Source organism: Phalacrocorax carbo, chromosome 10 (genome assembly GCF_963921805.1).
Source record: "Phalacrocorax carbo chromosome 10, bPhaCar2.1, whole genome shotgun sequence".
NCBI classification, from domain to species: domain Eukaryota; kingdom Metazoa; phylum Chordata; class Aves; order Suliformes; family Phalacrocoracidae; genus Phalacrocorax; species Phalacrocorax carbo.
Genome location: NC_087522.1, coordinates 3,799,880 through 3,827,702, shown reverse-complemented (window position 1 = coordinate 3,827,702; position 27,823 = coordinate 3,799,880). Strand labels below are relative to the sequence as shown.

General features: G+C 50.6%; 2 protein-coding genes and 1 long non-coding RNA gene across 6 annotated transcripts; 2 read left to right on the top strand and 1 right to left on the bottom strand.

The window, feature by feature from the left end:
• Positions 1–514: 514 nt before the first annotated feature.
• On the bottom strand, positions 515–12,611 carry COPS3 (COP9 signalosome subunit 3). 4 transcript variants are annotated; one of them, XM_064461486.1, is made up of 12 exons: positions 12,469–12,611; positions 9,797–9,926; positions 8,013–8,125; positions 7,853–7,902; positions 6,899–6,991; positions 5,993–6,172; positions 4,601–4,741; positions 3,261–3,434; positions 2,282–2,368; positions 1,825–1,938; positions 1,128–1,208; positions 515–871 (listed from the first exon to the last, which is right to left on the bottom strand). In XM_064461486.1, exons 1-12 carry the CDS (start codon positions 12,521–12,523, stop codon positions 818–820), a joined length of 1,272 nt encoding a protein of 423 aa, XP_064317556.1. In that variant the 5' UTR covers positions 12,524–12,611; the 3' UTR covers positions 515–817. The 4 variants fall into 4 exon arrangements, with proteins under 4 accessions (XP_064317556.1, XP_064317557.1, XP_064317559.1 ...); XM_064461487.1 differs by lacking the exon at positions 3,261–3,434; XM_064461489.1 differs by lacking the exon at positions 12,469–12,611 and having other exon boundaries at positions 6,899–7,059; positions 8,013–8,070.
• A 76-nt stretch (positions 12,612–12,687) lies between these two features.
• On the top strand, positions 12,688–13,661 carry LOC135315161 (uncharacterized). The gene is made up of 2 exons (XR_010374594.1): positions 12,688–12,958; positions 13,228–13,661. It is a non-coding gene; the product is annotated as an uncharacterized LOC135315161 (long non-coding RNA).
• Positions 13,662–14,132: 471 nt separating this feature from the next.
• Positions 14,133–23,234, top strand: NT5M (5',3'-nucleotidase, mitochondrial). The gene is made up of 5 exons (XM_009502593.2): positions 14,133–15,000; positions 18,354–18,454; positions 18,941–19,001; positions 19,419–19,533; positions 19,741–23,234. The coding sequence occupies exons 1-5, from the start codon at positions 14,737–14,739 to the stop codon at positions 19,896–19,898; spliced, it is 699 nt and encodes a 232-aa protein (XP_009500888.2). The 5' UTR covers positions 14,133–14,736; the 3' UTR covers positions 19,899–23,234.
• Positions 23,235–27,823: the final 4,589 nt, after the last annotated feature.

Sequence of the window (27,823 nt, the reverse complement as noted above, 5' to 3'; positions counted from 1 at the left end):
TATAGGAACAAAAAGTTTCTTTTGGTGTGAGCAACTCCATATCTAGAATCCTCCAGTATGCCAAGATCTTTCAAATATCCTTTTGTTGAGGTCTAACAAGTTTGATCTAAGAGCAAATGTTGTTAGGAGATGCTTTGTACCAGAAACTTAAAATCATAAATAGCTGCCATGTATGGACTCCCTATAGCGACTTCTGCTTTTCCGCAAAACTGCCTTCCAAGGACTCACTACCCTGCTCATCCTTTTGGGAAGAGCACAGTTCTTACTTCATTCAATAGACAGCAGCCAGCTACACTGAGCATATGCAAATTATAATGTAGGGAATTTACTTAAGCTCCACCCCTCTCCCCCCAACATACATATGATAAATCTGCACTTTGAGCCAACTTTAAATACAGAATAATGAACCAGTAATTATCTTGTAAGTGAACCAACACTAGTTTGTATTCTTCCCTGAATAACACTTTTTTTTTTTTGCAGAAGAGGAAAAAAAAGACTGCTACAGAAACACAGCAACATTCAAACCCTTTAAAACAAAAGGTAGATTATTTAATGCATTAACGATGTTAATCTGAAGATAAATAAATCCACAACAGACTTAAGTTTCTTTTGAGATTTCCTTTTTCTTTGCAGAGAATATTTCTGATATTATACAGTACTGAGAGGGTGTTCATTTTTTTTTTTTTTTCTTAATGTCCAGGTGAAAAGCAAAGCTCAGTTCTCTCTGCTCTCTTCGTGGAACTCCTCAATGCCCTATTCCAGGCGTGATTCTTTCATAAGCTTTTACTTGAAAGCGGAGTGGTGAGCAACATGAATTTCAGGAATAACTGGATGGTTTGGTCCCTGAGTCATCTTCTTGAGAGCCCATACTCTGGAAGGGAGAGAGTTATTTCTTTTCAAAAACAGGTCTGAAGGTTTACCTTTGAGACAGACAGTTCTTTGAAGTTAACAGGTAGGAAAATAAAGCGCATATGAAGTAACATGCACTTCCTGTTTGTTTTAAAGCATGGTGTTTATGTACATTATTAACACATAATTATTAACACTGTAAATACCGACATTCAGTGCAACACATGCTCACTGCCCTGAATCCCTTACATACTCTGACAAGACACTACATCAATTACCTTCTGCACAAACTGAGGGTTCACAGTGATCTCTTGATCCATGGCTTTCAGTCGTTCATCAAGCTCTATACATTTCAGCATCTTAAAAATATATATTAAGTTGATTACTGTGTCCAGCTTGTGAATGATCTTCAAGATACTTCAGGACTGTGCTATGTAAAAGCAGTAACTTCTGCCATCACAAAAGCTCCGTGTCAAAATGTTCTCATCCTTCATCTCCCAAACAAAAGTGTCAGACCTTTTTTTTTAATTCCCTTATTTTTATCCATGTCTTCCTAACAATCCTTTTTAAGGCCACTGACAGACAGTCCCGTGTGGGTCAATCACCTCAACCTACTGTCATGTTATCGACAGCCAGCGGAAGCGATCCTTGAAGTCAAACTCTAAACCCAACCTTTCTAATCCAGTCACTTCAAGGAACTTCACATGGCCAACATTAAGCAGTCAGCCTACTGAAACATCTCAAGCTGTACAGGAGATACAACAGGGAACGCACTGACAGTAAATGACTGTCAATCTAAAACCTTTAAATACTGGTACTGTGAAACAGTTGAGTAACGATTGCTCAGTCTCATTAATGAGCCCTCGAGCTCTACGTCTAAGTTACCTACACTGGCTTCTCCCAGCAGCTCTCTGACTACAGACTAGGGCTCTTCAGTAGGAATTCCAAAAGCAGTTAGTATCTTAAAAGATTTACCTCCTGATCAATGTTATGAAGCATAGCTGGATTGTTATATTTTTCAGGATTATCATGGAAACAGACCATACCATCCTTCTGATTAATACTTGCAAAGATTTCACCATCTTCTATCTGAAAGATAAGAGGGTTTAATGTAAGGTATCACTAAGAGCAGGATTTCACATAACTACAACACACAGACTCCTTGTGGAATCATCTTTAACTTGTTTGGTTTTTGTTTCCTAACAGCTTCCTGAAGACAAATGATGCATGCCTTATCTTAGGCAGAGAATATCCTTTAAGGTTTTTTTGAGAACAGTCTAATCACCACAGCAGACTGACAGTATTTCCTTCACCCTGAAAAAGAACCGTTCATCAGCCATTCAGAACACGCGCTGCCAATCCAAACACTTACAGAGTCTTAAATTGGATCAGTTTTTAAATTAGGATAGTTTAGCCAAGTAACAAGTCTTACCATGTGGAGGACATATTTTTCTGCTTCTTGGGGCCCCGACAACTGCACTCGACTTGCCATGTCTTGTAACGACAGTGTTAAAAATGTCTGAAATTGAGAAAGTATTAAACGGTTAAAAACTAGACATTAAGAACTTTCCCATATCAATCCTTCATGGCCTATACAATCTTATTTTGAAGATGGATGGGAAGAAACAAGCAGATCACATAGTTATGACTTATAAAAGCACCATGAGTGGAGTCGGTTCTTCCTCCAAAGATACCAGTTTGTTATACCACATGTGTGTGCAGGCCAGACTAATGAAGTCATTACTCCATTTCTGTAATTCCTTTTTACCCCAGACACAGTCCCAACCACAGCGAACCTCTTCCCTCACCTTTCTACATGAGTAAGGTGACTGCCCATCCCTTGAATTTCCTTCAAGAGATGCACATATTGTGTTACTTCTGAGGTTAGTTCTACTGCGACAGACATCATTTGAGCTTGCAAAGACAAGACCTTTCCCTGATCATCTTTAATCAGATTAATCCATCTGATCTCTCAGCTGAAGGAGCACGTCACTCCACTGCTGCTGGCTTTCCTTTTACTTCAGACACTTCCAAAACCTGTCCCACTCACTCTTCTCTAATGAAGTAGCCTCTAAAGTTCAGGTTTCCTGTTTTTCAAATAGAGACAAAGGTCATCTGGTAGCAGTGCTCACAACTTTATTTGATTATGCATGAAAATCTCATGGGCAAACCCCTCTGACGGACAGGCATATCAAACCATCTTCTAAATAAGGCATAAGAAGCCAACTGAACGGGTTTTCCATATAGAGCACTTTAGTCTCATTTGTTTCAGACACACAAATCTCAGTTTTAGGCATTTCTCTGACGTTACTACATTATCATTTTGCTGCAAACTGAATATGTTTCAGAGATACACTCCTCGAGAAAAGCTAAACACAATTTCTCAGCAAAACAAAACCCCTACATCTTACCTTGGTTAGCCTCTGAATATTCTTTTTGTAGAGAGATGACAAGCATTGCTTAACCAACCCCATATTGTTATCCCTTGTGAACGTTTCACTGTGTTTGTTCACCAGATTTCGAAGCTCCGAGGGTTTATTGGTTGAATAAACTTGCGCTAATTCATGGTAAGCATTGCTAAGGGGCTGCAATTAGAAAAAGCGAGAACCCTTCTTAAAGAACACAGTGTTCAACCAGCCTCACAAAATCTATTCACTACTTCAACATTAGAAGCCATGCAGGCATAAAAGTACATTTAAGTAGCTCAAGCATCTCTCATAAAAATTACGTGATGCCCATACGTGGCTTTCCAGCAATGACAGACCCTCACACACAAAATCTGTATTACTGCACCATAAGATTTAGTAAACATCATTCAAGGACCTCTGTATGACAGTTCTAGTTATGGCAGTGCAAGAAAAAATGCATCAGCTGACCAGCACACGAAGTAAGCTGAATTCAAGGGAAGTAGCTATTGACAAGTGACTGCCCACTGATGTATTTTGTTCTACCCTCTAAGACACCATCATCCCTAACCACAGTGCATCACAGCATGGACAGCAGAGAATCGTGGGTTAAGACTAGTTCACCTAAATTACTTCAAAATGGCAATTGTTTGAGCTTGCTTATTAGTAGCTGAAGTTTGATGATGATTTTTTGGAGCTCTCTAAAATTTTGGTCACAAATCAACAAACTCAGTATTAAATAACAACTAACTAACTTTTAGAGGTGTGTTATTTACCTAGGATCAGAGCTCTCTGGCTAGCAGTTTTGTCTTCCACCCTACACCTCCTGATCAGAATGCATACAGACTACACACTTGCAGCTTTTTCAGAAGCTTTTACTCTTTATAAAGCTGAAGTTTTGGAATAAACTATTTAGCATTTCATTCTTCAACTAGATGAAGTTACAGGTTGAATGCTTTTACAGGGACATTGCATACTGAAAGCCAAGTGAATTCTGAGTCTTGTTTGAGTTCTAGCCTAAAATGCTGTCAAGGGACGTGCAGTATCAGTGAAAAGAATATTGGTAAGTAGTATTCAGCCCTAAAGGTTTTCCAAATTTAAGTTTAAAAACCCTGTGCCACCGATACGAAGACTACGGTTTCTTTGTAATAGATGTAGAAGTTGCCAGAGAATCTTTAGCTGTTGTACCCTAGAAAGGTGGCAAGAGGTTGTACTCTGGGCACACTGTGCATTATTTCCCATGACCTGCAGTGTTAAACAGTACCAGCAAATGAGGGTAGGAAAAAAAAGTCATTTACAAATTCAGATTTGTTGTTCTATCATGTAGCTGGATTTGCAGGACTTACCTTAATGAATCTACCAACTATCTGGGAAGTGTATTTTGGTAGCTGCTGAACTTTGCCAAGTAGTATCAAAGAAACTAGAATATACTTTTTATATGATTCCAACATAATATGACTGACTGCCATGGCTGGAGTAGTTATTGCCTAAGCAAGAAAGAAAGAAATGGAATAGAAATTTAGTACACTTACTGGTAGGTCCTGGTAGCTACTGCATTAACAAAAATCTCAGTTTAAAGCTGCATGCAGAAAGGATACATGACATGTGAGGTTCACCTTCGAGCATTAAAGCTTAACTAACTTCTATTAAAATTAATTATCCAAAAATGTCCTAAAAAGTAAATTCTATACAAGCTACTCAAAACATATCATGTTACAGTGACGCCTACCTTAAAATAGCCCTGTTAAGATAAATTCAAAACTGCTTTCCTTGGTTTATATCTCAAGTTGTACTAGAGATCAGCTGTCCCTAATTGTTACAAGGAACGATTATACAGTCCCTGTAGAACCTGGATTTACACAGATCCTTAAAGAGGTTTTACAAAGCTATTGCGTCATCAGATCTCATATTTAAGTATGCTGAAAGAGGTCTGCAGAATAGGGAAGAGGGATTTCAGTTTAATATGATACCGCCGGCTACTCAGAGCTGACCCTTGTTTACAGAAAAAGGCTGCACCCATTTATTTTGCACATTCGACACTGTTTCCCTCTCATACACACACAAAGTTTTCCCAATTTTACAGTTTTCTTTCACAGAGAAAGTAAAAGCAGCAAATACTGTAATAGCCTTGAAGAAGTGTAACCCCCCTCAAAATCAACAAAGCCACTGAACTATTTTTCCTTTAAGAATACACATTTCTGAATATCAGCCTGTGAGCTGTTGCCATGCGAGCAGTAATAAGCGGGCATCTGAAAAATATTTATAGTGAGATAAATTTAACATCAACCTTTGAGTTGCATAGTTTTATGGTGCAATAGCTACTTGGCTGTAAGAGACCTTCTTAAAGGAAAATCCCTCTAAAGACAGTTTGCTTCTTACCTCACTTTATGCACTAAAGAGCACCATTCAGGCTGTACCTTTCTTAAGAGAGCCAACAGCAAACGCTAACCCAAATCAGATTTTATGTGTTACTACGATGAACACACGTGCGAAAGCAAGACCTATATGAATGATGGGTCTTGCTGAATGATGAACAGCAGTACAGATCTGTTAGTAGAATCATATCCCTAAGGTTAAGAATGAGAATAATTGGAGACTGCTTGTACTTTATGTTCATGGCTTTTACTGCTATCCTTGGGGGCAATTCAGAGACGATATATTCTCCCAGCGCTATTACACATGCTACTGTTGCCTTTCAATTGATCACACTTCAGACTTACCATATTATTTAAAGTTACCTGTTCATAAAAGTAGAGTGCTCTTTCAAAGTTCTTTAGCCCAGTGTATATCATCCCACCATAGTAGTAGTAACATAAAAAGTGCTTCGCATCATATGCCCCATTCTCTTTACAAATATCCATCATGTCCACATCTAGATACGGGAGGGCAGGTTTAAAGCATTTTGCTAACAAACAGAGCTACAAGAAAATAAATTGAGTTTTCATAAATTAGCCATTTCCATTCAAATTTTCATGAGGAAGAAATTGAAACTAAATTCATCTAGTACTATTTAATGAATCTCATTCCTCCAAGAGTGAAAAAACTGCGCACATCGGTAGTACTGTAACACTGATCATTCGCTGTGCCATCAAATTTGGAAAACCCTTACCAAAGATTCTGAATTGTTACAAATTACCTGAATCCTAAAGAAATTAGACTCTGACAAAGCTGCTTGAAACTCCAGGCCTTCCAGACTACCGTGCTGGCAGCGCTAAATATTGCGCTAAACATTCCCGTCCAACCCTAAACCCCGGGAGCCAAGAATGAGACAGAAGTGCAAATCCAGGCCAAAGACACCGGGACAAATGTGCCTTCTGTCAAACTTGAGCAAGCAGTTTCTGGATATTACACTTACACTGCCTGAGACAAGCTGTGTGTGACTTTCAGCCCAGAGAGAAGGGAAGTCAAAGGACTTTCAGAAACCACCCACAAAAGCAAGGATCTGGGGCCATGCACTGAACATCTACAATTAATGGAAGGGGATTTTATTTCAGTGCTTTTATATTATTTATTACTAGAAAAAAAAAACCACCAAAAGTTAAAAGCCATTTTTACATTGAAATTTGTGAACACGCATTTCCTCAGCAGGTTACAGGTATTTTATAAGCTTTTACTCTGATAAAAAGCCCTTATGCTCCCCTTACCTGGCAGAGATCTGCGTGTATTGAGGTCAGCTGGTTTGTGTTCATCTGCATCTTGTCTATGGCTTGTCTGAGAATGCTAATTCCTCGCAGGGGCTGTCAGAAATTACATCTCTTTCAGATAATTTCTCATAGATGGCAGCACATTGGATCTTATGTTGACACTTACAAATGAAAAATAACACTAATTGACAGGTTCCATTAAGTAATAGTTAACTTGAGGTTCCCTTTTTGTAGGACACTGCAGTCTCTCAGAAAATAAAATTAACCTTGGCTATACAAGTTCTCCTGACAAACTAAAGTCATCATTTCAGCTCCACAAAGCCAACCTCATCAGGAATACAGTCATCTGTATCAACAACAAAACCTTTTGACTCCTTGACACCATCTAAACTCCCACCAAATAACAAAGGCAAGGGTCTTGCTTTACCCCACTTAGACCAGACTAATCTCGACTTCTATTTCAGGCTAGAGTTCACTGAAACGGCCTGAAAAAGTCAGTATCTTAGCAACAAAAACATTGGTCAAATATTTCTTAATCAAGTTTCCTTTAGATTTAAAGATATTTCATTAAGCACATTGTATAACTCTGGTGAGAATAACACTGAAGCTAGTATCTCTGACTCACCAGCGCTAATAATTTTTGCAGCTCTCTCCTACTCACGCACACATTGTCTGAAGAATGTTCTTGGTACTACAGATTTCCTAGTTCGTGTGTGAGAACACATCTCTAGGTGACTCTCCCAAAGAAAAAAAAATTATCTTCTTTACATTTTCCTTCAAATCTTGGTTTAGGTTCATTACCTCTCAGCAAACTTGACAAGTAAGGCACCGCGCAAAAATACTTAATATGAAGTTAGTGGCAAATCTTTATGAAGTGAGTAAGAGACTGGTAACATCCCCTTGAAGAGCATGGATATGTAGGTAGTTTATTTCTACTAGATGATACTTGCTCACCTGTTTTCTCTCCACAAGGGCATTTGTTAACTGGTGGCACAGGCCAGCAACTAAATACGGTAAAAAGAAAAACACAACAAATAAAAAACCCAACACAATGAAAAAATCATTAATATAAAACTACCAAAAAATATAAAGTCTGAAAGTAAGCTTAACTTACAAGTGTCTGTTGCATATCTAATGTGTTCCCCATTACAAGTGCTGATGAAAAGCTGCACCTGTGAGAATAATGTTTCGAAATCAGGGATGCTGGGCATAGAAAACTTCACAAACCTAAAATAAAAACAACAAAAAAGGTTTAACACTTGACATTTGGAGATTAATAAATAAAGCTTCATCTTTGACGCTAAGTCTCTGCAGAAGCACATAGATGCTTGCAAACAAATCCAAAGTGTTTACAACAGATGGCATACAATTTCCCCAGGAGCTGCACAACACTTGAAAACACGCTTTCCTTGTACACCCCCATTCTCTATCTAGTGCAAACTACTATGTAGAACAAAATATGGTGAACAAAGATCATTTTAGCTGGTACAACAGTTACAGTCACAACAGACACACTGGCTAACGATGAGGAATCGTAGTACTCGGCCACACAACTTCTCTGGACAATTTTGCCTATCCTACAGCCATCTCCTGCTTGCATGTGCTCAAGATTTTTCAGCCATTAGATTACGAGATGTTTATCTCTTGTTAGGGGCTGTTTCTCTTCAGTTTCTCTCTGCCTCCGGTGGTTCCTTAGCACCCTATCCGCTGTAGCCTTGCACATTGCTTCTTCTGTAAGATGCACTGTGATTATGCTCATCTGAGGGCAATGAGAACTCCAGCTATGCATCCCACAAATGCCAGGAAAAATTCTGTTTAATGCTGCTGGAAGGTACCCAACCCTGTCTGGGCTTCCGATGCTACACACTGCAGTACGCAGCTCAAACCCACCCAGATCATGAACTGTCCTTCCCCACAAGGCCTAGGACTGCCCGGGTTACGTGCTGCCATCCCTGCCCTGTCTCTTCAGAGACTTGTTCTATCAGTACAGGAGTTTACCGTGCCACAGTTTCAGCCAGGAGAACTTTACTATATTCTCCACTGATACAGTCTCTTCAAATAATACATTTTACATATTATTCCTTATAAACAGTTATCTTCCTTCCTCCACTTGTTAATAACTGTTTCCTCATGTACTCCGTGGTACGATTCGTCTGCTAACGCAGTACCGATGCCCTGTTTTTTGTAAATTCTGTAACACATTTTTAGTGAATTGTAAAATTAAACGCATGATCTCTGTGTATTACAGTCATTTCATTTCATAAGTCTACTAGAAAAACTCCTAGAATCCTGGTCTTTCCTTTAAAAGGGAACCTGTAGTCACTTCACTTGCAGTTAGGTACAGCTAGAAACAACAGTTTGAGCTTCAGGGCCAAATATCCTTACCTTACCTCAGCATCACCAAGGCAATTCAAGGATTATCTTAAACTACAGAGAGCAGCAAGAGCCTCAGTGCGGTCTAGAGACAAATACCCAAGAACTATGGTAAGAACCCACGCTTCACTAAAAAAACAAACAAGTGTGTTGCTTCATGCTGACAGTTCAGCACACTAATGCCCCGCCAATCGAGTTTTAAAAGCTGGTTGTATACCTTTTGGCTGAACATGTATTGAAAAATACCTATGAAGGCATAAACAAGAGAAATTGATACATCCTTAAGGAGAACAGACACCCAGTGTTACCATTTACAAGCTCCAGAGTTTTTTTCTTTGGAAAATACAAATTTGCCTTGGTATTTTTTATTAATAAAATGTGCATCACCAAAGGAAACTAAGCACCATTCTCAGAAATGGAGACTAAAAACATTTATGTCCAAAAGAAAAACATTTGGTTGACAGTACAGCATGTTGCCTGAAGTTTTAATACTAAGATATTTAAATAAAAGAAAGCAGCACTTACAAGACAGCAAGAACGCCTAACGAGTGTTCCTGCACATCCAGGGCACCAAGCACTGTATCCAGATGGGAAAGATTTTTTGCGAGCAGTTCTCCGCTTTTATTGATCAGTTCACAAAGCTGGGTCATTTGCCCTGAAATACAAAACATCGTTGCCAAATTCTAATGGGAGAGCACTCATGCATTCCCATACTTCATTACACCTTGCTGCCCTAAACAATCAGAGGAAAAAGCATCACACAGAGAATTTACTTTTCTGGACTGCGACAAGCATTGATTTTCAACAAGCAAGGTACCCACAGTATGGTTTGGTTGAGATTCTTTAGTTTTTAAAGTGTGACAGCTAAGCTTCTGGCCTTTGGGACTGGAAAGGAAATCCTCAGAACACAAACACAACATGACAAGCAGCAGCAGCTCGCCTCATCAGAGAGGAGGCTTCAGGGTCACACCAAGCCTCCAGAACTTTGATCAGTGCACAGTGATGCAAAATTTTGCCTTGTGTGGATACATTTGTCTACATTCATGTCTCCTAGGTGTTACAAAGGGGAATCAAACCAAAACAGCACCAAAAATAGTTTCCTCCACTTTCTAAAAAAAATCCCAATACCAGCACTTGTTCCTTGCTGTTTCTTAAGTGCCTGATCTGCTTTTCAGGTCGGCTCATAAGCATTTTTTGAGCTAGACATGAAAATTACAATTAAGTATCAACAATAATAGGGCTTATAAATCTGTTCTTAAATTTACTTCGTGTAATTAGAACTACAACGTTGGTCTACTCATTGTGAGCTATGAGCACAGCGTGAGAGGCAACTATCTTGAATTACAAAGGTACAGTAAGCCCAAAAAGCCTTACAAAGAAAGCAGACTGATTATAGCTAACTGCTTTCAGAGTCTTCCCCCACAATTATTTTAATTAAAACTACGCCTTCCTGAAGCAGAGCACTGTTTCAATGTTTAATCCTTGCAGGTGAGAGACAAAAACCAGAGGTTCTCTCATCCTTACAAAAATCTTCATAAAATGAGGAATAGTGGCTCCATTCATAGAGATTAACACTATTCTCAACTCTCTGGCCTTTTCCTTTGAAACAGAAAACCTGGGAAGTGCTAGCAATGAAGTGTTAGCTTCAAAGTAATGCAGGGATCAAAAGTCCCAAATGTGGAACCAGAGCCCAGGAACCCCAGAAACCCATCCCTAAGACAGCACTCTCCATATGGAATTAAAACTCCAGGCATAAGCATGGAAAGGAACAGGGCCTGTAAAATGCTCTGAGGTTTAATTCAAACATCGAAAACCTCAGTTCTGGTATCCTCCCTAGTACAGAAGTCCACCCATTCCACAGCTATCATCAAGCAGTCCCCTAAAAAACAAAGCAAAAAAAAAAACCCAAAACGACCCTCTACCCAAACACCCACGGAACAACTCACACGGTGTAAGTGGAAATACCCCACCAGGCCCCGCTAAATGTCCGTTTATGTCACCTCCCGTGCAGCCGAATGCTGATAACCAGAAACCAACATCACCACCACGCGTACACAGGCTTCTCCCATGCGCTCTCATAACCTCCTGTCTGGCATCTGGATTTACTTTCTCACAAAGAACGTCCATCTGGCTCGTCCCTAATGGGAGAACTTCCATAAAGTCAACCAGTCTCCCCATGAACCTGTCGCATCCCCAAAACCTCGTAATGGAGAGTTCTCCAGCTAAACTACACACGTAAGAAGAATCATCTTTTATCTGCTTTATACCCACACCTTGCGTGGGTACAAGAGACAAGATAATTTGTCTCTTGTATCTGATAGCCCCAGTAAGTATGCTCTGTATTTAAGTTAAACCAAAGTAAGAGAACGTTGGAGCTCCACCCAAAAGTAACTGCCAGAGATAAAGCCTGGGGCCATAGAGGAAAGCATCAATTCTTGATCAATTCCAGATCAGAAACACCAAGATCACATTTTGAGGGTGCATCAACACAGGCAGAAAGTTCAAGAACTAGGAAGCGCTGTGCCCACACACGGGAAAATGAGGAGTTTGGCAACAAAACTAAGGAATTCTAACTATGATTATTAAAACACTTTCAGAACACTTGGTTATGGCAACTCCGACGTGCAGTCTCAGGCCTCCTGTCACACGGTGAGGCACGACTCTTCTGGCTGTGTCCTACTGCGTCCCCAGGAGCTTCAACGCTTCTGAAATGTATTTTAAAACACACCCCCCAACCTGCACGCCCGCCAGTCAGGCGGGGCTATGCGCTCCCAGTTAAAGTCCCTCCGCACCCCCCTGATTTTCAAGACTCAGATGTTGGTACAACCGCCGGAGCCGGCTCCACTCCGCTCAACCGGTACCTCCGGCTACCGAAAACCGGCACCTCGCCACTGCCCCGGGAGGGGAAGCGAGAAGCGGTGCAGGGGCACGGCCGGCCCCTCATGGCCTGTCAAACCACCGGCGGCGGGATCCCCGGGACCCCTGCGGGTCCCCCTCCGCGGTTACCGCCCGCCAAGGGCGAAGGAGGAGCAGCACCACCGGGCCCGCGCCTGAGGGAGAGCCGTGAGAGGATCCAAACCCCGACTCGCGGCCCCCCCCGGGGCTCCCCCGGCCACTGCCCCCCCCTCAGGCCCCGCTGTCTCCCCGCCGCCGCCCAGGCTCCCAGGCGTTTCTCGCCCCGCCCCCGCCGCGGTCACCTTGGGCCGAGAGTTGCCGGACGCTGTTGACGAACTGCTCCAGGGCCGACGCCATCTTGGCGGCTGGCGGCGCGGCCGCGCGCGCTGCGGGCGGGGCGGGGCGGGGCGGAGCGGAGCGGGAGGAGCCACCGCTACAGGCGCCGCGGCCGCCGCCGCCAGCCAATCAGTCGCCGCTGCGGGGGCCGCGCCACGGCCCGCCGCCGCGCGTCACTTCCGCCTCTTCGCCACCTCTCGCGAGAACAGAGGTCGCTATGGCAACGGCCGCCTTTCCCCCCCGGCCCGGAAGTACCGGCCCCGCGTCAGGCGCGAGGGAGGCCTTCCCAGCGCGAGAAGCCGTGACTCAGCAGAGTTGGGGAGGGAGGGGCCGGTGGCGTCATGATGGCGTCACCTCTCCGCCCCCTTGTCGCGGCGTGAGGGGCCTAGCGCGACACGGGGCCCTGGGTGAAGGCCCGCACCGCGGGGCGGCGGGAGGCGACGGCCCGCTCGTGTGGTGAGGGAGCGGCTGCGCCGTGCGAGGGGATTTAATTCCTTTCATCCCCCTTGGTGGGGACGGTGCGGTGGCCGAATGTGGTGGCTTGTCATCTGGCCCTGTGCGACGTTGCCCTAATGTCAGGGAGCAGGGTTTGCATTCCCAGTCAGGTTAACTGGAGGGAGCAGGGTTTGCATTCCCAGTCAGGTTAACTGGAGGGAGCAGGGTTTGCATTCCCAGTCAAGTTAACTGGGTTTATATGAACGGAAGCATATTTTCCATCCCTACAGGAGCCGCGGCGGCGAAGTAATGCGGCCTTTGTGCTGCTGCGGGCAGGACGTTTGTCAGTCCTTTGCTACACCACCAAGAAGAAAACCTTTTGGCCTGTCACAGAGATGTGTATGTATTCTCTCACTGCTTAGTCAGAAACTTCAAGTTGTGTTGAAATCCCCTGCCTTGCAAGAAGCAACATGCCTCCGGCGCATGCGGAAGCAGAATTCAGGCTTGAATCTTCACATGTTTTCCCTCCCAACATCACTGTTACCGTTTACTGCCACGTACAGCCTGGCTGCCGGCTCTGCTCCTCCCTTCATTCTCGCTGCGACCTTCCCCAAACCACCCGATCTCTACAGCTCGTTTGCCCTTTCTGTGAAACAAGGACAATATATTCCACTGGAAAACATTCTGGAAGTAAAAAATGAAATATTTTGGAACCGCTAAGGCATACCATTGCTGTCTACCAAAATCTTTTCTTTCCCAGCTCAGCAGTTGCCTAATCCTGTTAGTCACACTCAGAGGCCTCCCCCTTCTTCAGCAGCTTTAATCCCCTGAGTGTTGTTTGACCAGAGCGATCTTTGGTCCCGTGTCAGAACATACAGACCTTCACAGTGTGCTGTCAGCACTTCTTTTGGGTCCGGGGATCATTTTTTAAGGTTTCCCATCACCCGTGGGGACAGAGCTGTGTCCCATCGAGTGAGATCCTGGGCATGAGTGTGGCCCCCTCCCCCCGAATTGGTAGAAATGGGTATATTTGATGTCAAGGCTTAGCTGTAAAAATCACCACGTTAAGGTGTGCCCCCAAAGCCCTGCCTACCTGCTGCAAATCCCCACCTGCTGCAGGCAGGGACGGGCAGGGGGCTGAGGGGGGCCTCGGCAGGGGGTGGGGAGGGAGCAGGCGAGGGGAGGGGACGCGGCGGCGGCGTGGGGTGCCCCCCGAGGCTGAGTTAGGGAAACCGAGGCAGGGGTTCGGTCCCCGCCGGTCTCGGCACCCCGCAGAGCCCCCGCTCCGGGGTACGGGGTGGGGGAGCGGGGTTAGGGCAGGCTTAAAGCGGGCGGGAGGCGCGGTGGAACCGCTCCGTCTTAGGCTGTTTGTGCCGCTTTAAGGCGCTCCCGCCGCTCCGGGCTCAGCCAAGCAGCGGGAAGAGGAACTGGGCTTTGCACTGCCGGGTCGGGGCGAGAGCACTGCCGAGCTCCGGGCGGCCCCGGGGCCCCTCCGCCGCCGCCGCCGCCGCCTGCTCCCCGCTTGCTGCAAGGGAGGGATGGGGCGGGAAGGAGGAGGAGGGGGCGCTGGGAGCGAGGACGGGCCTTCGCATCCCCCCCGCACCCCCGCTGCAGCCCCTCTGCTCCCCGTTGCATCCCCCTTGCATCTCCCCCCCCGCGCCTTGCTTCTGCTGCAAGGGAACGTGCTTGCCAGGGCTGCCTGCTTGCAGGGTGCGTGCTTGAAATAAAGCCCCCCCCGTCCCCTGCCCGGAGATCCCCCTCATCCCATCCCCTGCCCTGAGCCCCCCGCCTTCTCCACCATGATTTTGCTGAGCAGCTTCTTGCACCTGCGGCCTCGGCGCTGCGGCCCCTTTGCAGGGCTGGGCAGGGGGGCCGGCCCTGCAGCGGGGTCCCGCAGGGCTCTGCGGGTCCTGGTGGACATGGACGGGGTGCTGGCCGACTTCGAGGGAGGCTTCCTCAAGAAATTCAGGGCCAGGTACCCCGACAAGCCCTACATTGCCCTGGAGGACCGGAGGGGCTTCTGGGTGTCGGAGCAATACGGGCGCCTGGGACCTGAGCTGAGTGTGAGTCTCTGCATCCCCCGGCTCTGCGCGTGGCTCTCGTTCGCTCTGCGCCCTGCAGCTGGAGCTCCGGCCCCGCGGGACCCACTGGCCCCCAGGTCGTGGGTGCAGCGCTGGGGAGGGCTGCGGGTGCTGGCCGGAGCTCCCGCTGAAACAGAGGTACAGGTCTGCACGTAGGAGGGCTTCCAGCCCTGCGTCCTCCCCCAGAAATCCAGTGGTTTTCATGCACATCTATCTTTTCCCTGCATGCATGGATGGAGGTAAAGGCAAGGAAAAGAGATCTTTGAACATCTGATTGCTTTAAAATACCCCAAATTGCACAAATGTTTTTTTTCTAGCTCTGATTTGGCCAAGCTCCGTGGATCAATCCTGTTCCTAGATCGATTATTTAGTTCCCCAACAGCAATGTGAGGGGTGGGATGCAGCAGAGAAGTTGAAAGCAAACGGTGCAATTGACGCTTCATGTGAGGGCTGACTTAAAACAATCCCAAGCTCTCCCATGCCTAACAATTATTGTATTCATTTTCATAATTAAAGCCTAAAAGCAGAAGCTCTCTTTATGTTGTACTTTATCATTTGATGAGTGCTGCAGAAAGTCAGTTTCAGCCTCTACAAGTTCCCATCTTGCTGGGATGTCTGTGGTCTCATCTGCTGATTGCTGTTGCACTAGTTGAAAGGTGTTACAGAAAATAAAGGTACTCTTGTCATTAGTGGTATGATGGCTACAAGGAAGGGAGCGTGAATAAGGTCCGGGGCTCTCCCACTGGCAAAGTCCTAAAGAGCTTGATGAGCTGAAGGAATAATGTGTCCGCTCTAGCTGGGATGAATGAAAGGGAAAGGGAGGAAAAAGTGTGGCGGGGGTAATGCATGATAACTCATTTTTCTTGACCTTAACTACTTTGGATGTATTAGATGAAGTGAGCTCACCTTGTGCCTGCTGTCATTACATAAAACCACCAAAACCTTGGGCTGAACAAGTAGCAAAACTTCCCCAGACAGACCTCAGGGCAGCCCTGATTCCACCATGGTTTCAGACCAGGGATAAAGAGAACAGGAGCTGCTCTGTGTCTGCTGGCACATGGGCGGTTCCAGTCCCCTCTCGTCAGAGAGTACCATCGATGAGACCAGAAAATAGGTGCAAGAGAGTCCCACGAGCTGAAGGTCCCAGCTCTGAAAGGGAGAGCAGTGGCTCAGCAACACACCACCCGCACAGACCTGGAAGGATGGGGAGCCCTGGATGGGCAGGGAAATTGCTTATGGGGAGAAGATAAGAAGGAAATGCAGGGTCTGTCCTGCCTGGCATGTGGTGGGATTCCCAGCCTGGGGGACTTGTCCATCTGCTGGGCAGCGTGCTGGCTGTGGTGCCGCAGGGAGCTACTCTGGCTCTGGGAGCTGAGTGGGTCTTTTCTTCAAGAGGAGCTTAGTTCTTCCCCCATTGAGCTTGATTGCAAAATGCTTTTTGATATAAGTGGAAGCAGAATAGCTACGGAAGTCCTTGCTGAAAGAAAACACTTCAGTGGGGTTTGAAGTGCTTTGCTGCATCAGGCTGCGTTTCTCAGATGTCTCTTGTGGAACTACAGTCAGTATCTTAAAAATAAAACATCACAGCTCACCGGTCTAAAGCAGAGCAACCAGAGTCTGAATGTTTGCCTGGCCCTGTGGCAAACTGCTAGGGTAGCTGCTCTCGTCCTGGTGCCAGGAGGCATTTCTGCTGGCTCTCTTGCACCGACTTAGTGTGTTTCATTTTGAACACGTATGGAGAAGGCTTTTCTTCCCTTCTCTGAACCACCGATATTTTCTGCTGCTCAGGCAAAAGGGAAGAGTGCAACAGCTGATCTGAGTAGTCTCTCCTTTTAAGTTGGGTGTCTGGTGTCCTCATGCTATCTGGGATTTTTTGAGAAATACAGGGTTTAATTCTGGCACGTCACGCTAAATGCTCAGTGCCTGAATACGTTATGGGTTCGTGCATTCATCTTCCTGAGAGCGGGCAAGGTGCGCAGCCAGCGTCTCAGCACAGGCGGCCAGCAGGATGAAGCAGAATATGACTCCCTGAGCGAGTCCTGTGTTCACTCTGGGGCGTTGCTGCCCTGAGCCTGGAGTTCCCAGCAAAGTCCCAGTTGCTCACCGTTGCCTGCTTCCTTCCCCCAGTACAGGTGTAGTAAAGGCAAAATATGGTCATTACCCACTAGATTCCACCTCATCAGGCAGGAGGGAGCTGTAAGTCTAGCTGGCGTGTCCAACCAGCCTGTTGCTATGAGCTGAAAGAACCAGCGTATAGGGATCGCTGAGGCTGCTTTGCCCTACCCTGATGCTCTGCTGGCTCCTCCATACTGTGCAATACAAGGCCAGGATGGGCTTAAAGTTCCTCTAGTCCCTACTCCCCTTCCTCAAATACAGAAACAGAGGTGCTCAAAATCAAGATCAATCTTTCAGGGCAGGATTGATCTCCCAGCCGCAGCCTCAGCGGCTCAGCTGCATCGTAACACTGGGACAGGGCTGCTTCCTCTGCCCACAGCCGCGGTGCTGCACTCCGAGGCTCTCCTCCCTAAGGACCCAGTGTCTGTGCAGAATAATTGCTTTGCTTGGCGGCTGACAAGCCGTTACCTGTTTGAGGGAGTGCAGGGGATGCTGTTCCTTAGAGCTGTGCTGGACCCATCGCAGGCAGCCCCTGGACTCTGCCCTCATCCAAAGGTTTTGCTCCCTGTGGTCTCGCTCTGCTCTGCCGGTGTGCTGTACCAGTGCACGCCGGCTGCTGACCTGGATGTTCAGTGTTTCAAACCCTTGCCTGGAGATGCTCTATTTGCCTGGTAGGCCTTGCCCAGGCATCCCTGAGGAAGAGCATCTGCATTCATCCTGACATGTAGTCCATCCTATAGTACACTTTCTCCTATGAGAGCAGCCCGGCTGCTATTTTAAGTGATCTGATTGAGACATATAGGCCAGACAGCATCTGTGGCTGAACAGCGTCACATTACAGCAGAGCTACCAGGCCACGTCAGCCAGATCCATGTGGAAGTGGCCCTCCAGATGCAGCCCTGGGTTTGGTTCAGCTCTGGACAGTCTCTTATGTTTTGCCTTGAAGGAACGTGCTGCTCCCTCTGTGTCTGAGGCTGCACAGGCAAAACCAAGCCTGGTCCAGAGCATCTCCAATCTAAATTGTATGGGACAGGTGCAGGTTGGCAGGTGGGGAAGAGAGGGACCCACAGAGGCCAGATGGGTTAGCAGGAGGGGACCGGAGCCAGGGCTCCCACCTTTCTTACTGTCACCATCCTCTGTTCTAGCAAAGGGAAGATGCACAAGCAAGGAGAAGTGTAGCAAGAAGCCCTGTGCAGTAACTGCTCTCTCTCCCCTCACAGGAGAAAGCCGCCAGTATCTGGGAGTCCAAGAACTTCTTCATCGAGCTGGACCCGCTCCCTGGGGCTGTGGAAGCTGTGAAGCAAATGGCAAATTTGGCAGAGTGAGTAGGAACCTGCCTGTGGTATTGGGGAATGGACAGGGGAGCAGCACTGGCTTTTCAGGCTCATCCTCCCTTTGGCAGAAGCACTGCATGCAACATCAGCATTAAAAATGCTTACAAGCCTGCCAGGCATGGGAAGAAAGAGGGGGCTTTGACTGCTGGAGCAGTCATCAAGAAAATCAGCCACGTGCAGGCCCTTCTTCAGCTCTCTGTTCCCAGCAAGGGTGGTGAAAAGGGGAGCGTTCGTATGTCGTGGGTGTGGGTACACATCCCGGAGGTGGGATCCTGCGATATGGGGGATGAACGTCTTAAATCACCCCAGTTTGATCTGTGTGTTGCGGGGGTCTCTGCTTTGGGTGCCTGCCTGCCTAGGCACTGAGTGGGGTCTTGCAGAGTCAGACGGGTGCACCTCAAGGGGGAGCAGGGTCTGACCAGCGTGTTTGGCCATGGACTGACACTCTGCCCCTGTTCCTCTCCTCATGGCAGCACCGATGTGTTCATCTGCACAAGCCCGATCAAGAACTACCGCTACTGCCCTTACGAGAAGGTGAGCAGGTCCAAATCCCAGCTCCCCTTCTCATACTATGCCGCCCGGTGAAAGCCAGCTGACGCCCGCATGCCTCCAGCTGTAAAACAGCAGCGATATTTCCCTCCTCCACCAGTTTCGTTCCTGAGCATCTTTGCAGAGCAACAGCTCTGCTGTTGGCTGAACTCTGCCATTTGCGTGCACTGAGGCGCTTGGTCTTAATATTTCATCTCGATGACAAAAGCTGCTTGGCTTTAAAAGAACTTGTGCTCTAGCAGCATCCGAATCCTTCCCACTAATGAACTCATTAAGCGAGATGTCCTCCCTGCGTGGAGGCCAGGGCTCGTGCTGGGCTCTGCTGCCGCTCTGCCGAGCAGCCCCTGCCCCATCCGTCAGCCTTCCCGTGCCCGTGCTCACCGCTCGCCCCTCGCCTTCCAGTACGCCTGGGTGGAGAAGCACTTCGGCCCCGAGTTTCTCGAGCAGATCGTTTTGACGCGAGATAAGACGGTGGTTTCTGCTGACCTGCTTATAGACGACAGACCTGATATAACAGGTAAGGGAGGTGCAGGGTGGCAGGAGTGACCAGAGGCAGCCCCAAGGGGCAGACGGCATCGGGAGGTGATGTGCGCTGGTTCCTGCCTGGCTGATGGGGCTCTCGTTAGGGGTTTGTGTCCACAGGCTCCTTCTGTTGGAGTAAGGTCACCCTCGGTGGCTCATGGAGGAGTTGTCCAGAGAGCTGACCTCTCTCCTTGCTTTTCAGGGGCTGAGCTGAACCCCAGCTGGGAGCACGTGCTCTTTACAGCCTGCCACAACAAGCACCTGCAGCTGAAGCCCCCCAGCCGCAGGCTGCAGTCCTGGACTGACGACTGGAAGGCCATTCTGGACAGCAAACGCCTGCCGCCCAGCCGGGCCACCTAAACCCTGGCCTCCTTGCAGCCACCCGGGGCTGTGGCCACCCGCTTGTGTCCCTGCGGAGTCCTGCTGAAGGCTGAAACCACAGATGGACAGACAGACACATGCTGTCCCTGCTGCGGAGAGGAAGAGGAGTGGGACCTGAAGTGCCATGCGGACCCAGGGCCTGGACCCCAGCCCATCTGTGCCACTAGGGGCTGGCAGCAGGACTGGCCTTGTGGGCCTGGGAGCCCGGTTGGGGGACACTTCCCGCCAGCTTTGGGGGCCTCTCTGCTGTGTCTGCGCCCCCCGTGAGGCCAGCCTGGTGCTTCTGGCAGACGAGGTCACCCTCAGCGTGTCACTGCCCTTGTCCGGTGCACTGCACGGCGCACACCAGCTCCCCATCCTCCTCTCTGTGTTGCAGTCGGGGATCACACAGGTGGTTCGTTGCACCCTCGCAGGGCTTCATACCAGGGGGCTGCCTCGGGGGACATTTCCCTCCCGGCCAGCACCTGGTCCAGGGAGAGGAGCGGCTGGAAGGGCAGAGGGAGCTGGCGGACGCTGCTCAGGCTCCATGCACCGGCTCAGCTGTGCTGTTCCTTGCAGCTGATACAGCAGGATGACTACGTGATTCCCTGCAGGAAGAGGACCTGCAGCAGGACACAGGGACAGTACCACTGCTCCCCTGGATCTGGCCATGGGGAGGGAGCCCTGAGGCACTGTCATACCTGAGACGTAGCTGTCCTCCAGCTGATGGGAGGGATCCCTGATACTCTCATCCCTGAGGAGCTGCCACAGCTTCAGAGCTGGGGCTTTAGAGCTGATGTGGGATGAAGAGAGGGGCTCTTCTCTCACCTGCTCATTGCTCGTGGGCTGCTCACCCAGGGCATCGCTGGGGCAGCAGGCGGGCAGCAGGCAGGCAGCAGCGGTGCCAGCACCAGCCCTTCCTGGGAGCCAGGCAGCTCTGCAGGAGCTCATGGCTCACCCTGCCAGCCAGTGATCAGACAGTAGCTCCTTGGATTTCAAAGCCGGGGAGGTCCACACATGGAGGCTGCGTGATCTAAGTGCCCCATCTCCCTCCTCCTGGTAGTGCCTGGCATCAGCCTGCCAGGAAAGCTTTGGGTGTGCATCCACTGGGTACCCTGCTTACACGCAGAAGGTCCTGGGTGCTGCATCCCACGTGGGTCAGGTGCTAGGACAGTCGATGCCACAGAGCATCCTGAAATCTGCAGTGTGGAGCCACCTGGGAAGGAGCCGCTGGGTGGGAAAGGGGTGCTGGTGGAGGAGCTACGGCATTACTGAGAAGTGGGTAAAGCAGAGGCACCATGGGTTTTCAAAGGGTAGGGTGAGGGTTGTGTTGATGGAGGATCGGAGGATTGTCATGGCCACATCCATGGATGGTGCTTTCAGTCCTCACATACCACAAGGGAAGAAGTTGGGGGGATGATGTTGTCAAAGGCTGGGGAGCTCTTCAGAGGTGCCCGCGAGGCTCTATCATGAGGTTAGTTTGTTCTGCAGCTGCCTGCGGCTCTGCTGCTGTCCTGGCTCTGGATGTCTGGGGACAGAGTGTGCTGACAGCCCTGCTCACCTTGTGCTGGGACCCCTGCGGCGAGGGCCAGTGCAAAGGGCCTGCAGCATATGCGGCTGTCCGTGCCAGCCACCGCTGCCAGATGACTGTGCCGGCACTGCTGAGCTCTGCAAGTGGCCAGTGCTGCTGGGCAGCTGCAGCTGGGCACCAAAAGGAGCATTTGGACCGAGGGGCGCCTCCAGGAGGGATGCTTTTTGCATAGATGTGCCCATGGCCTCTTCCTCCACTGCTCAGCTCATTCCCACACCCGCTCATCCTTGAACTGCAGCGATCTGGCCGGCACCGGCAGCAGCACCAGAAAGCAGACACCGCAGCTCCTCCTCCACCCGGCCCCGGAGAAGAGCCATCCCAGCTGCTAGGGAGAGCTGGGCATCCCTTCCCTGCCTACTGCGGGAGCCGGTGCTGGGCTGCCCCGGGCAAAGCCCCGGGGACACTCTGGGTGCGTCAGGGCCAGCGTGTGCATGCGTCACTCCTGACACCCTGGAGGCCACCCCGGAGGCCACGCAGCCTCCGCTACCTCCTGCCCCCACGCTGTCCGGGATCCCACTGCATGCTCCTGCTTTCCTGGCCAGAGGACTTGCTGGCTGCAGGAGTAAAATTCCCCACTGGGACACACAGCCCCACGGGCAGGGGCAGTTGCCAGGATTTGGCTGGGGTTAGCCACCCCGTGCTGTTCGCTCACACCTTTGGCTTGTCTTTCCACTCTCCTATGGGCCCCCGTCAGCAAAAAACTATGTGAGCTTAAAGCTACATAGCCAACGAATAACCTATTTCAGCAGCGGCAGCCAGCCCCCCACCGTGTCTGGGGCCTGGAGGGGCTACTGAAGTTGGTGCTTTCAAACCTGTGCCTTCCCCGGCTGCTGCAGGGCCAGGGACAAAGCCTGCATCGTCTTGGGTCTTTCTGAAAGCTGCCATGTCTCTGGGATGGGGCGAGTGCGTAAAGCTGGCGTGGTTGGCCCGTGGTGGTGGGAGTTACATACCACAAGGGTCTTTTCCTTATATTTTTTTTTCTGTTTAAACCACTGTGTGCTTCTCTGGGTGGTGGGTTTGGTTTGGTTTGGGGGGGTGGGTTTGGGAGGGGTGTTTGCAATGTGCAGCCACCTGAGATGCAGACCCTGGCCAAGAGCTGCCTTGGCTGGGGGTTTGCAGGCAGGGAGCTGGGACAGCAGGTGGGCACTGTGGGCAGCCACTATGGCTGCTGAGCATCACGTACCCCTTGGCCCTGCTGGCTACTGGTCCCTTCGTGTAGCTGGGGTGCCTTCATGGGGTCCGAGATATTTTTTTCCCGGCAGCATGATTTAAACATGAGTTGCCCAAGCTCTTAGGAGCCTTCTAGCTGCCCATCCTTGAGCCAAAATGAGCTGACACATTGCTACAGCAGCTGCCCAAACCAACCATCTTCTCCCAAGGCTGGGGTGGACCCGAGGGACAGGGGTCTCTGGGAGCCAGCGGGTCTTTCCCCCTTGGTGGGACGCGTGATGCCGGAGAGACTGCATGGCTTCACGCCAAATATACTTGAAAGCAGAGCTGTTGTTTCTTATGCATGAGGCTCTGCCTCGACGCACAGAAATCCCGAGCAGGTAGTTGGCCTCTTTGCTCCTGCCGAGCTCGGAGCTGGGAGGTGGCTCTCCACCTCCTGACAGATCGGCCCTTTCAACATTCACGCCCGTCTGTGGCCAGCTAAGATGCACAGAGCTTTTATTTTTAAACGCACATCTATAAAACTGAGGCCGATGAGGAGCACTGCAATAAACACTGGGTTTTATTGACATCCAGCTTACTAGAAACCGAGTCTGGGTTTTGCAGTTTCCCACCTGTGGCTCTGCCCTCTCTGTGGGGACGGGGAGGGGTTCACCTGTGGGCTTGGGCAAGTCCCTGTGTCCAAAAAGCTGAAACCAGCCCCCAGCAGTGCCATTACCCTGAGGTCAGAAATAGGGGTGGGTTTAGGTTGCGATCAGGTTCATAAAGATCTTCTATAATAAATAAAGCCATAAAGTGTGTCTCCTGTTGGGCCACAGGGCAGAAGCAATAAAAGCGGATGGAGCTGTCATGGGCTGGCTCTCCCTGGGATTTCGTACCTTGCCCATCGCTGCGGGCTGATCCACATCCACGCATGTGGGCTGCAACGTGTCCACAGGCTTCGCCAGCCTGCCATGGGGCCGTGCCACGAGTGACCCCTGTGCTTAACCAGCACTTGCATGCTGTAAGCGATGCCGTGGCCCTGCCAGGCAAGGTGGCGAGGGAGGACTGCAGGACCATCCCACCAGGGCTGGGAAAAAAATCCCCATTTCTGGATCGGGCTCCAGGGAGGGATGCTCCAGCCAGGCAGTGGCCCATCCCAGGCTCTCCTTGCCTTGAGCACAGCAGCCAGGATCAGCACAGCATGGAGGAAATAAGCACCAATGCTGGGAGAAAGCATGGAACTTGGGATTTTTTCCCCTGATATTTAGTGCAGCACTAACTCACTGCCATGTGCAGCTCTAAAGACAGCTTGATTTTCCTCTTCCAGCTGAGAGTGCTGCATTAGGTAGTTGTAAGCACTCAGAGGTTAAATTAGCCTGTTCACTGGTGAGTCCAATCCTGCCACAGCTCAGCCCCTGCCTAGATGCTCCAGCAAGGAAAAACGTAGTCTGTGCCATAGCTCATGCCTGAGATGTGTGTTCCTGGGCCTAAACTCTGCTCGGCTGCAGCTGGACAGTGCGAGGTCTGACTCTTCTCCCACTGACGAGGCAGGAGTGTCCCATGGGAGTCAGTGGCCTGCGCACCGTGAGACAGTGGGGAGGACAAGGCATTTGCACTGGGGCTGGGATGTGTGGTCTTCAGACTGGTTTGACTCCAGGACATGACACAGGGTGCCAGCAGGATTGCACCCTTAAGCTGGAAGAGCAGCAAGCACCTCTCTCTGCCCTTGCAGCTCCTTTTGGGGGCTGCTGGCAAGGCCTGGCAGCAAGCATTGGGCCCCAGCTGCGTCTCTTTCCCCACCACCCTCACCCCATGCTGGAGGCCCCAGCTCCCCAGAGCAGAGGCTGTCCTTTCCCCAGCACAGGGACAGCGGCAGCAGGTTTGACACCAGCCCTGTCCCAAGCTGGGGCTGCCATGGCAGTGGCAGCAGGGAAAGGGCCATACGTTTCCCAGCAATGGATGAAGCAAGGTGGATGGTCTGCACCCCTCACAGGCTGGCAAGGGCTGGCAGAGCATCACAAATCACTGGCATGGAGCTGACCTGTGGGTCTGCGGCTGCATCCACTCCTCCATGCTCTCCTGCATGGAAAAGCCTCAGGTTGCAGATATCATGTATCTTCCAGGTGACAGGCACACTTTCCAAGGCAGGTAGAGGCGGAGGGGAGGGGGAAGGAGGTGGTGGTGACCTGGACATGGCCCTGAGCACAGGGGAGCACTCGGGGATGGTGCTGGAGGGAGCCTTCGCAGCCTTCCCACAGCCAGCAGCTGCTGGGTGAAGGTGGCCCTGGCCAGAGCAGCACCTCCAACCGTGGAGGAAAGGATGTCAAAAGCAAAGACGCCGTCTCTAATATCTAGGCACTGCCTCAGCCGAGCGCTGAATTTGGGCATTGCCCAAACTCACCAGAAAAGTTCCAGGAGGTTTGGGTGCCCTCCTGGCCGCTGTCACAGCCACTATGAAAAACCCCTCAGCCACCCGGAGCAGGGTGGGGGTGCGAGCACCCAAGCGCCTTAGGGAATTCACCCCGAGAGCTGCCACTTCACCCCGGTCCAAGCTGGACCAAGCTTGCAGGACCTGGCAGGGTGGGAGCAAGCGATGCTTGTGCCTGGATCCCTCCAAAGCTGTCGCCACGAGGGTGTTAGCTCTTTCTCATGTTGGCCGATGCCCAAATAACTCCGAGCTGGTGCAAAGCCCAGCAAAGGGGGAGAGCAAGGGCTGCAGGGGCCGGCCGGGGCCAGCCCTGACGCAAGGGCGGCGGGTGGTGTGGGATGGGGCCAGGGCAGGAGACAGCGGGAGGATGAGTCACCCAAATACGCAGGAGGAGAAGGAGCGGAGATAGCACCGGCTCAGCCCACGGCAGCAGCCGGACACGGCTTTGCTTCTGCAAGGCCTCCCTGCCCGATTTCGGGTGAGGAGCAGGATGGTGCCCCAGGGTCACTGCTCAGGAGCATGACCCAGAGCCCAGCGCTGCCCACGCACCGTGGGCAGGACAGCCGTGTCGATGCGGGAGAAATATCCACTAGAGGGGACTGTGCGATCGCGTGTGGGAGCGTGCAGCTGCCAGGCTGGCTGCAGAGCAGGACCTGGCTGCTCCAGCTGCAGGGCCAGTCCTCCCTCCAGCCCTCAGCCCTCCGGGTTACCCCATCCCAGCCTCCCAACGCCCTCTGCATCCCTCTTGCCGGGCACTGCAGCCCGGGGGGCACAGTTTACCGGGGCCAACAGGAGCACCATGAGCTACCAAGAAAGCAGTTGCAGCTGCAGGCGCTGGGGAAATGTGCTGGGACGGCCCCAGCCAGCAGCCAAGCCCCCACCCAGCTGCTCGCTTGCTGCCCCCCAGCAGGATGGGGCAGAGAATGAGATGGGCAAAAGCATGAAAAACTTGTGGGCCAGAAGAGGAACTGGGGGTCTACAGGGTCAATATAGAAAATACCTCTGGAAAAAACGCAGGCTGCAGGCCCCCAGTAGTTCACGGCATCCCCCTCCTCCTCCTCCATGCCTCCCCGCTCAGCTCTGCCCCTGACCCTCCCTGGGTCCTCCCAGCTCTCCCAGCTCTGAGACGGTTCATCTGTAAGCCTGAAATCCCCCGAGGACATGGACTGTTGCTTTGCTTCTTCCACCTGCTCACCCTGAAGCCTGAGCCCGTTGTGGGGGGCAGAGGGGGGCAGAGCCATGGGTGGTGAGGGGAGGCAGAACCAGGGAGGCTTCTGGTGGTTTCCTCTCACCTTCCCTGTCTCCCCTAGCACCATGATATAGTTTCCCTCACGGCAGGATTAATGGGTTTTGCTTCTCTATTTGTACACAAGGACTTAAGTAATGTACTCCCCAGAGAAGAATAAAGCGTCCCTTGCCCCAGCAGTGCTGGGGAGGACAGGTCAGAGCCCAGGGTGATAGGCTGCATCAGCTTTCTCGTGTTCTTCAAGGCTCCACACATGTTAAGCCTGTCCTCCTGGCAAGGATCCTGCAAAATGTTTGTTTGTGACTGTGTTAACAAACACACTTGTGGAACATGTTGTGTTTAGACGTGAACCTGTCACCCTATCCCTGCCTCCCTGGGGCTGAGCCTGTAGGCAATGCGGGGCTGGGGCTCACGGCTGCCAAAAAGCAGCTGCTGAGGCTGTGCCCATGCACGCTGCCGTGACCGGCAACGCCGAGCACCAGGCCACCTTGCCTGCCATTCCCACCAACAACCAAACCTCCTCGCAACGTCCCACCAGCAGCTCCTTCCTGGAGGTTCCCAGCTCACAGTCCTGGGGCGGGGATGCAGCCAGGGGAAGGGTCTGTCCATGATTTCGTGCAGCCCTGGTGTCCTGCAGCCGCCGGGGCATGGACACAAGGGCTCCAGCAATCCCATCTAGCTCCATAAATACCCGTCATAGGGGAGGACACTGGTCTCAGGCCACCCCGTGGGCAGACACCCATGGAGCTGAGCTTGCACACCCCACTCCCATGGCCACCCTCAATGGGTCTGAGCCCATCCCCACCCCCAGTTCCTTCGCCTGCCCTCTCCTCCTCAGCTGGTAGGTGCCAGCAATGCTGCCAGGATGGAGAGGGTGCATTAGGGACATGGTGCTGCTCCTCTCCCAGAACAGACTCACCCTAAATATATACTATTTTAAACTCTAACTTGCTAGACTTTGGGGGAAACTTGCCTTGACTGTGTCTGGGTCAAGCCTAGCCCAATCCCCCATGTCCCAGAGCATGCATTCAGCATCCCCACGTAGCTGGGACTGGAGCTGCGTCTGGTCTCTTGAGATCCAGAAAAGGGAGATTAACAGCAGCAACTGAAAGGCTGTTAGTGAGCTATCAGGTGAGAGTGCTTGAGGGTCTATGGAAACATAGCTGGCTGTCCCCAGGCCCCACAGGTCTTGGTGCCCGAGGTGTGTTTCCATCACACCAGCCCAGTCGGAGCCCCAGGTGGGTAGCACCTGCGCTGCCTTCAATGCTTGCACGTCTGCCGGCGATGGCGGTGATGGCGGTGAGTCATCCAGCGGCTCCTGGGGATGGCTCCAAAATGCCGGCAGACTTGGGGAAGCTCCCAAAGGTGCTGGGAGATGCAGGGGGGCAGCTGTGGATGCTGGGAATTGGCCTCTGTTTAGTAATGGGGAGGCAAAGGAGGCCCCACTGCATGTGCTGGGGGATGCACCAAGGCGGGGGCAGCTCATGCGAGCCGTTCCTGGGCGAAGG

What these genes read in the sequence shown, in the direction of transcription:
- COPS3 (XM_064461486.1), bottom strand. Translation starts at nt 12,523, where the DNA reads ATGGCGTCGGCCCTGGAGCAGTTCGTCAACAGCGTCCGGCAACTCTCG. An exon ending in CCGGCAACTCTCGGCCCAAG is followed by an intron (nt 9,927 to 12,468) that starts GTGACCGCGGCG and finishes TTTGTATTTCAG; the next exon opens with GGCAAATGACCCAGCTTTGT. An exon ending in TACACGCAGATCTCTGCCAG is followed by an intron (nt 6,173 to 6,898) that starts GTAAGGGGAGCA and finishes ATTTTCTTGTAG; the next exon opens with CTCTGTTTGTTAGCAAAATG.
- NT5M (XM_009502593.2), top strand. Translation starts at nt 14,737, where the DNA reads ATGATTTTGCTGAGCAGCTTCTTGCACCTGCGGCCTCGGCGCTGCGGC. An exon ending in GCCTGGGACCTGAGCTGAGT is followed by an intron (nt 15,001 to 18,353) that starts GTGAGTCTCTGC and finishes CTCCCCTCACAG; the next exon opens with GAGAAAGCCGCCAGTATCTG. An exon ending in GCTACTGCCCTTACGAGAAG is followed by an intron (nt 19,002 to 19,418) that starts GTGAGCAGGTCC and finishes CTCGCCTTCCAG; the next exon opens with TACGCCTGGGTGGAGAAGCA.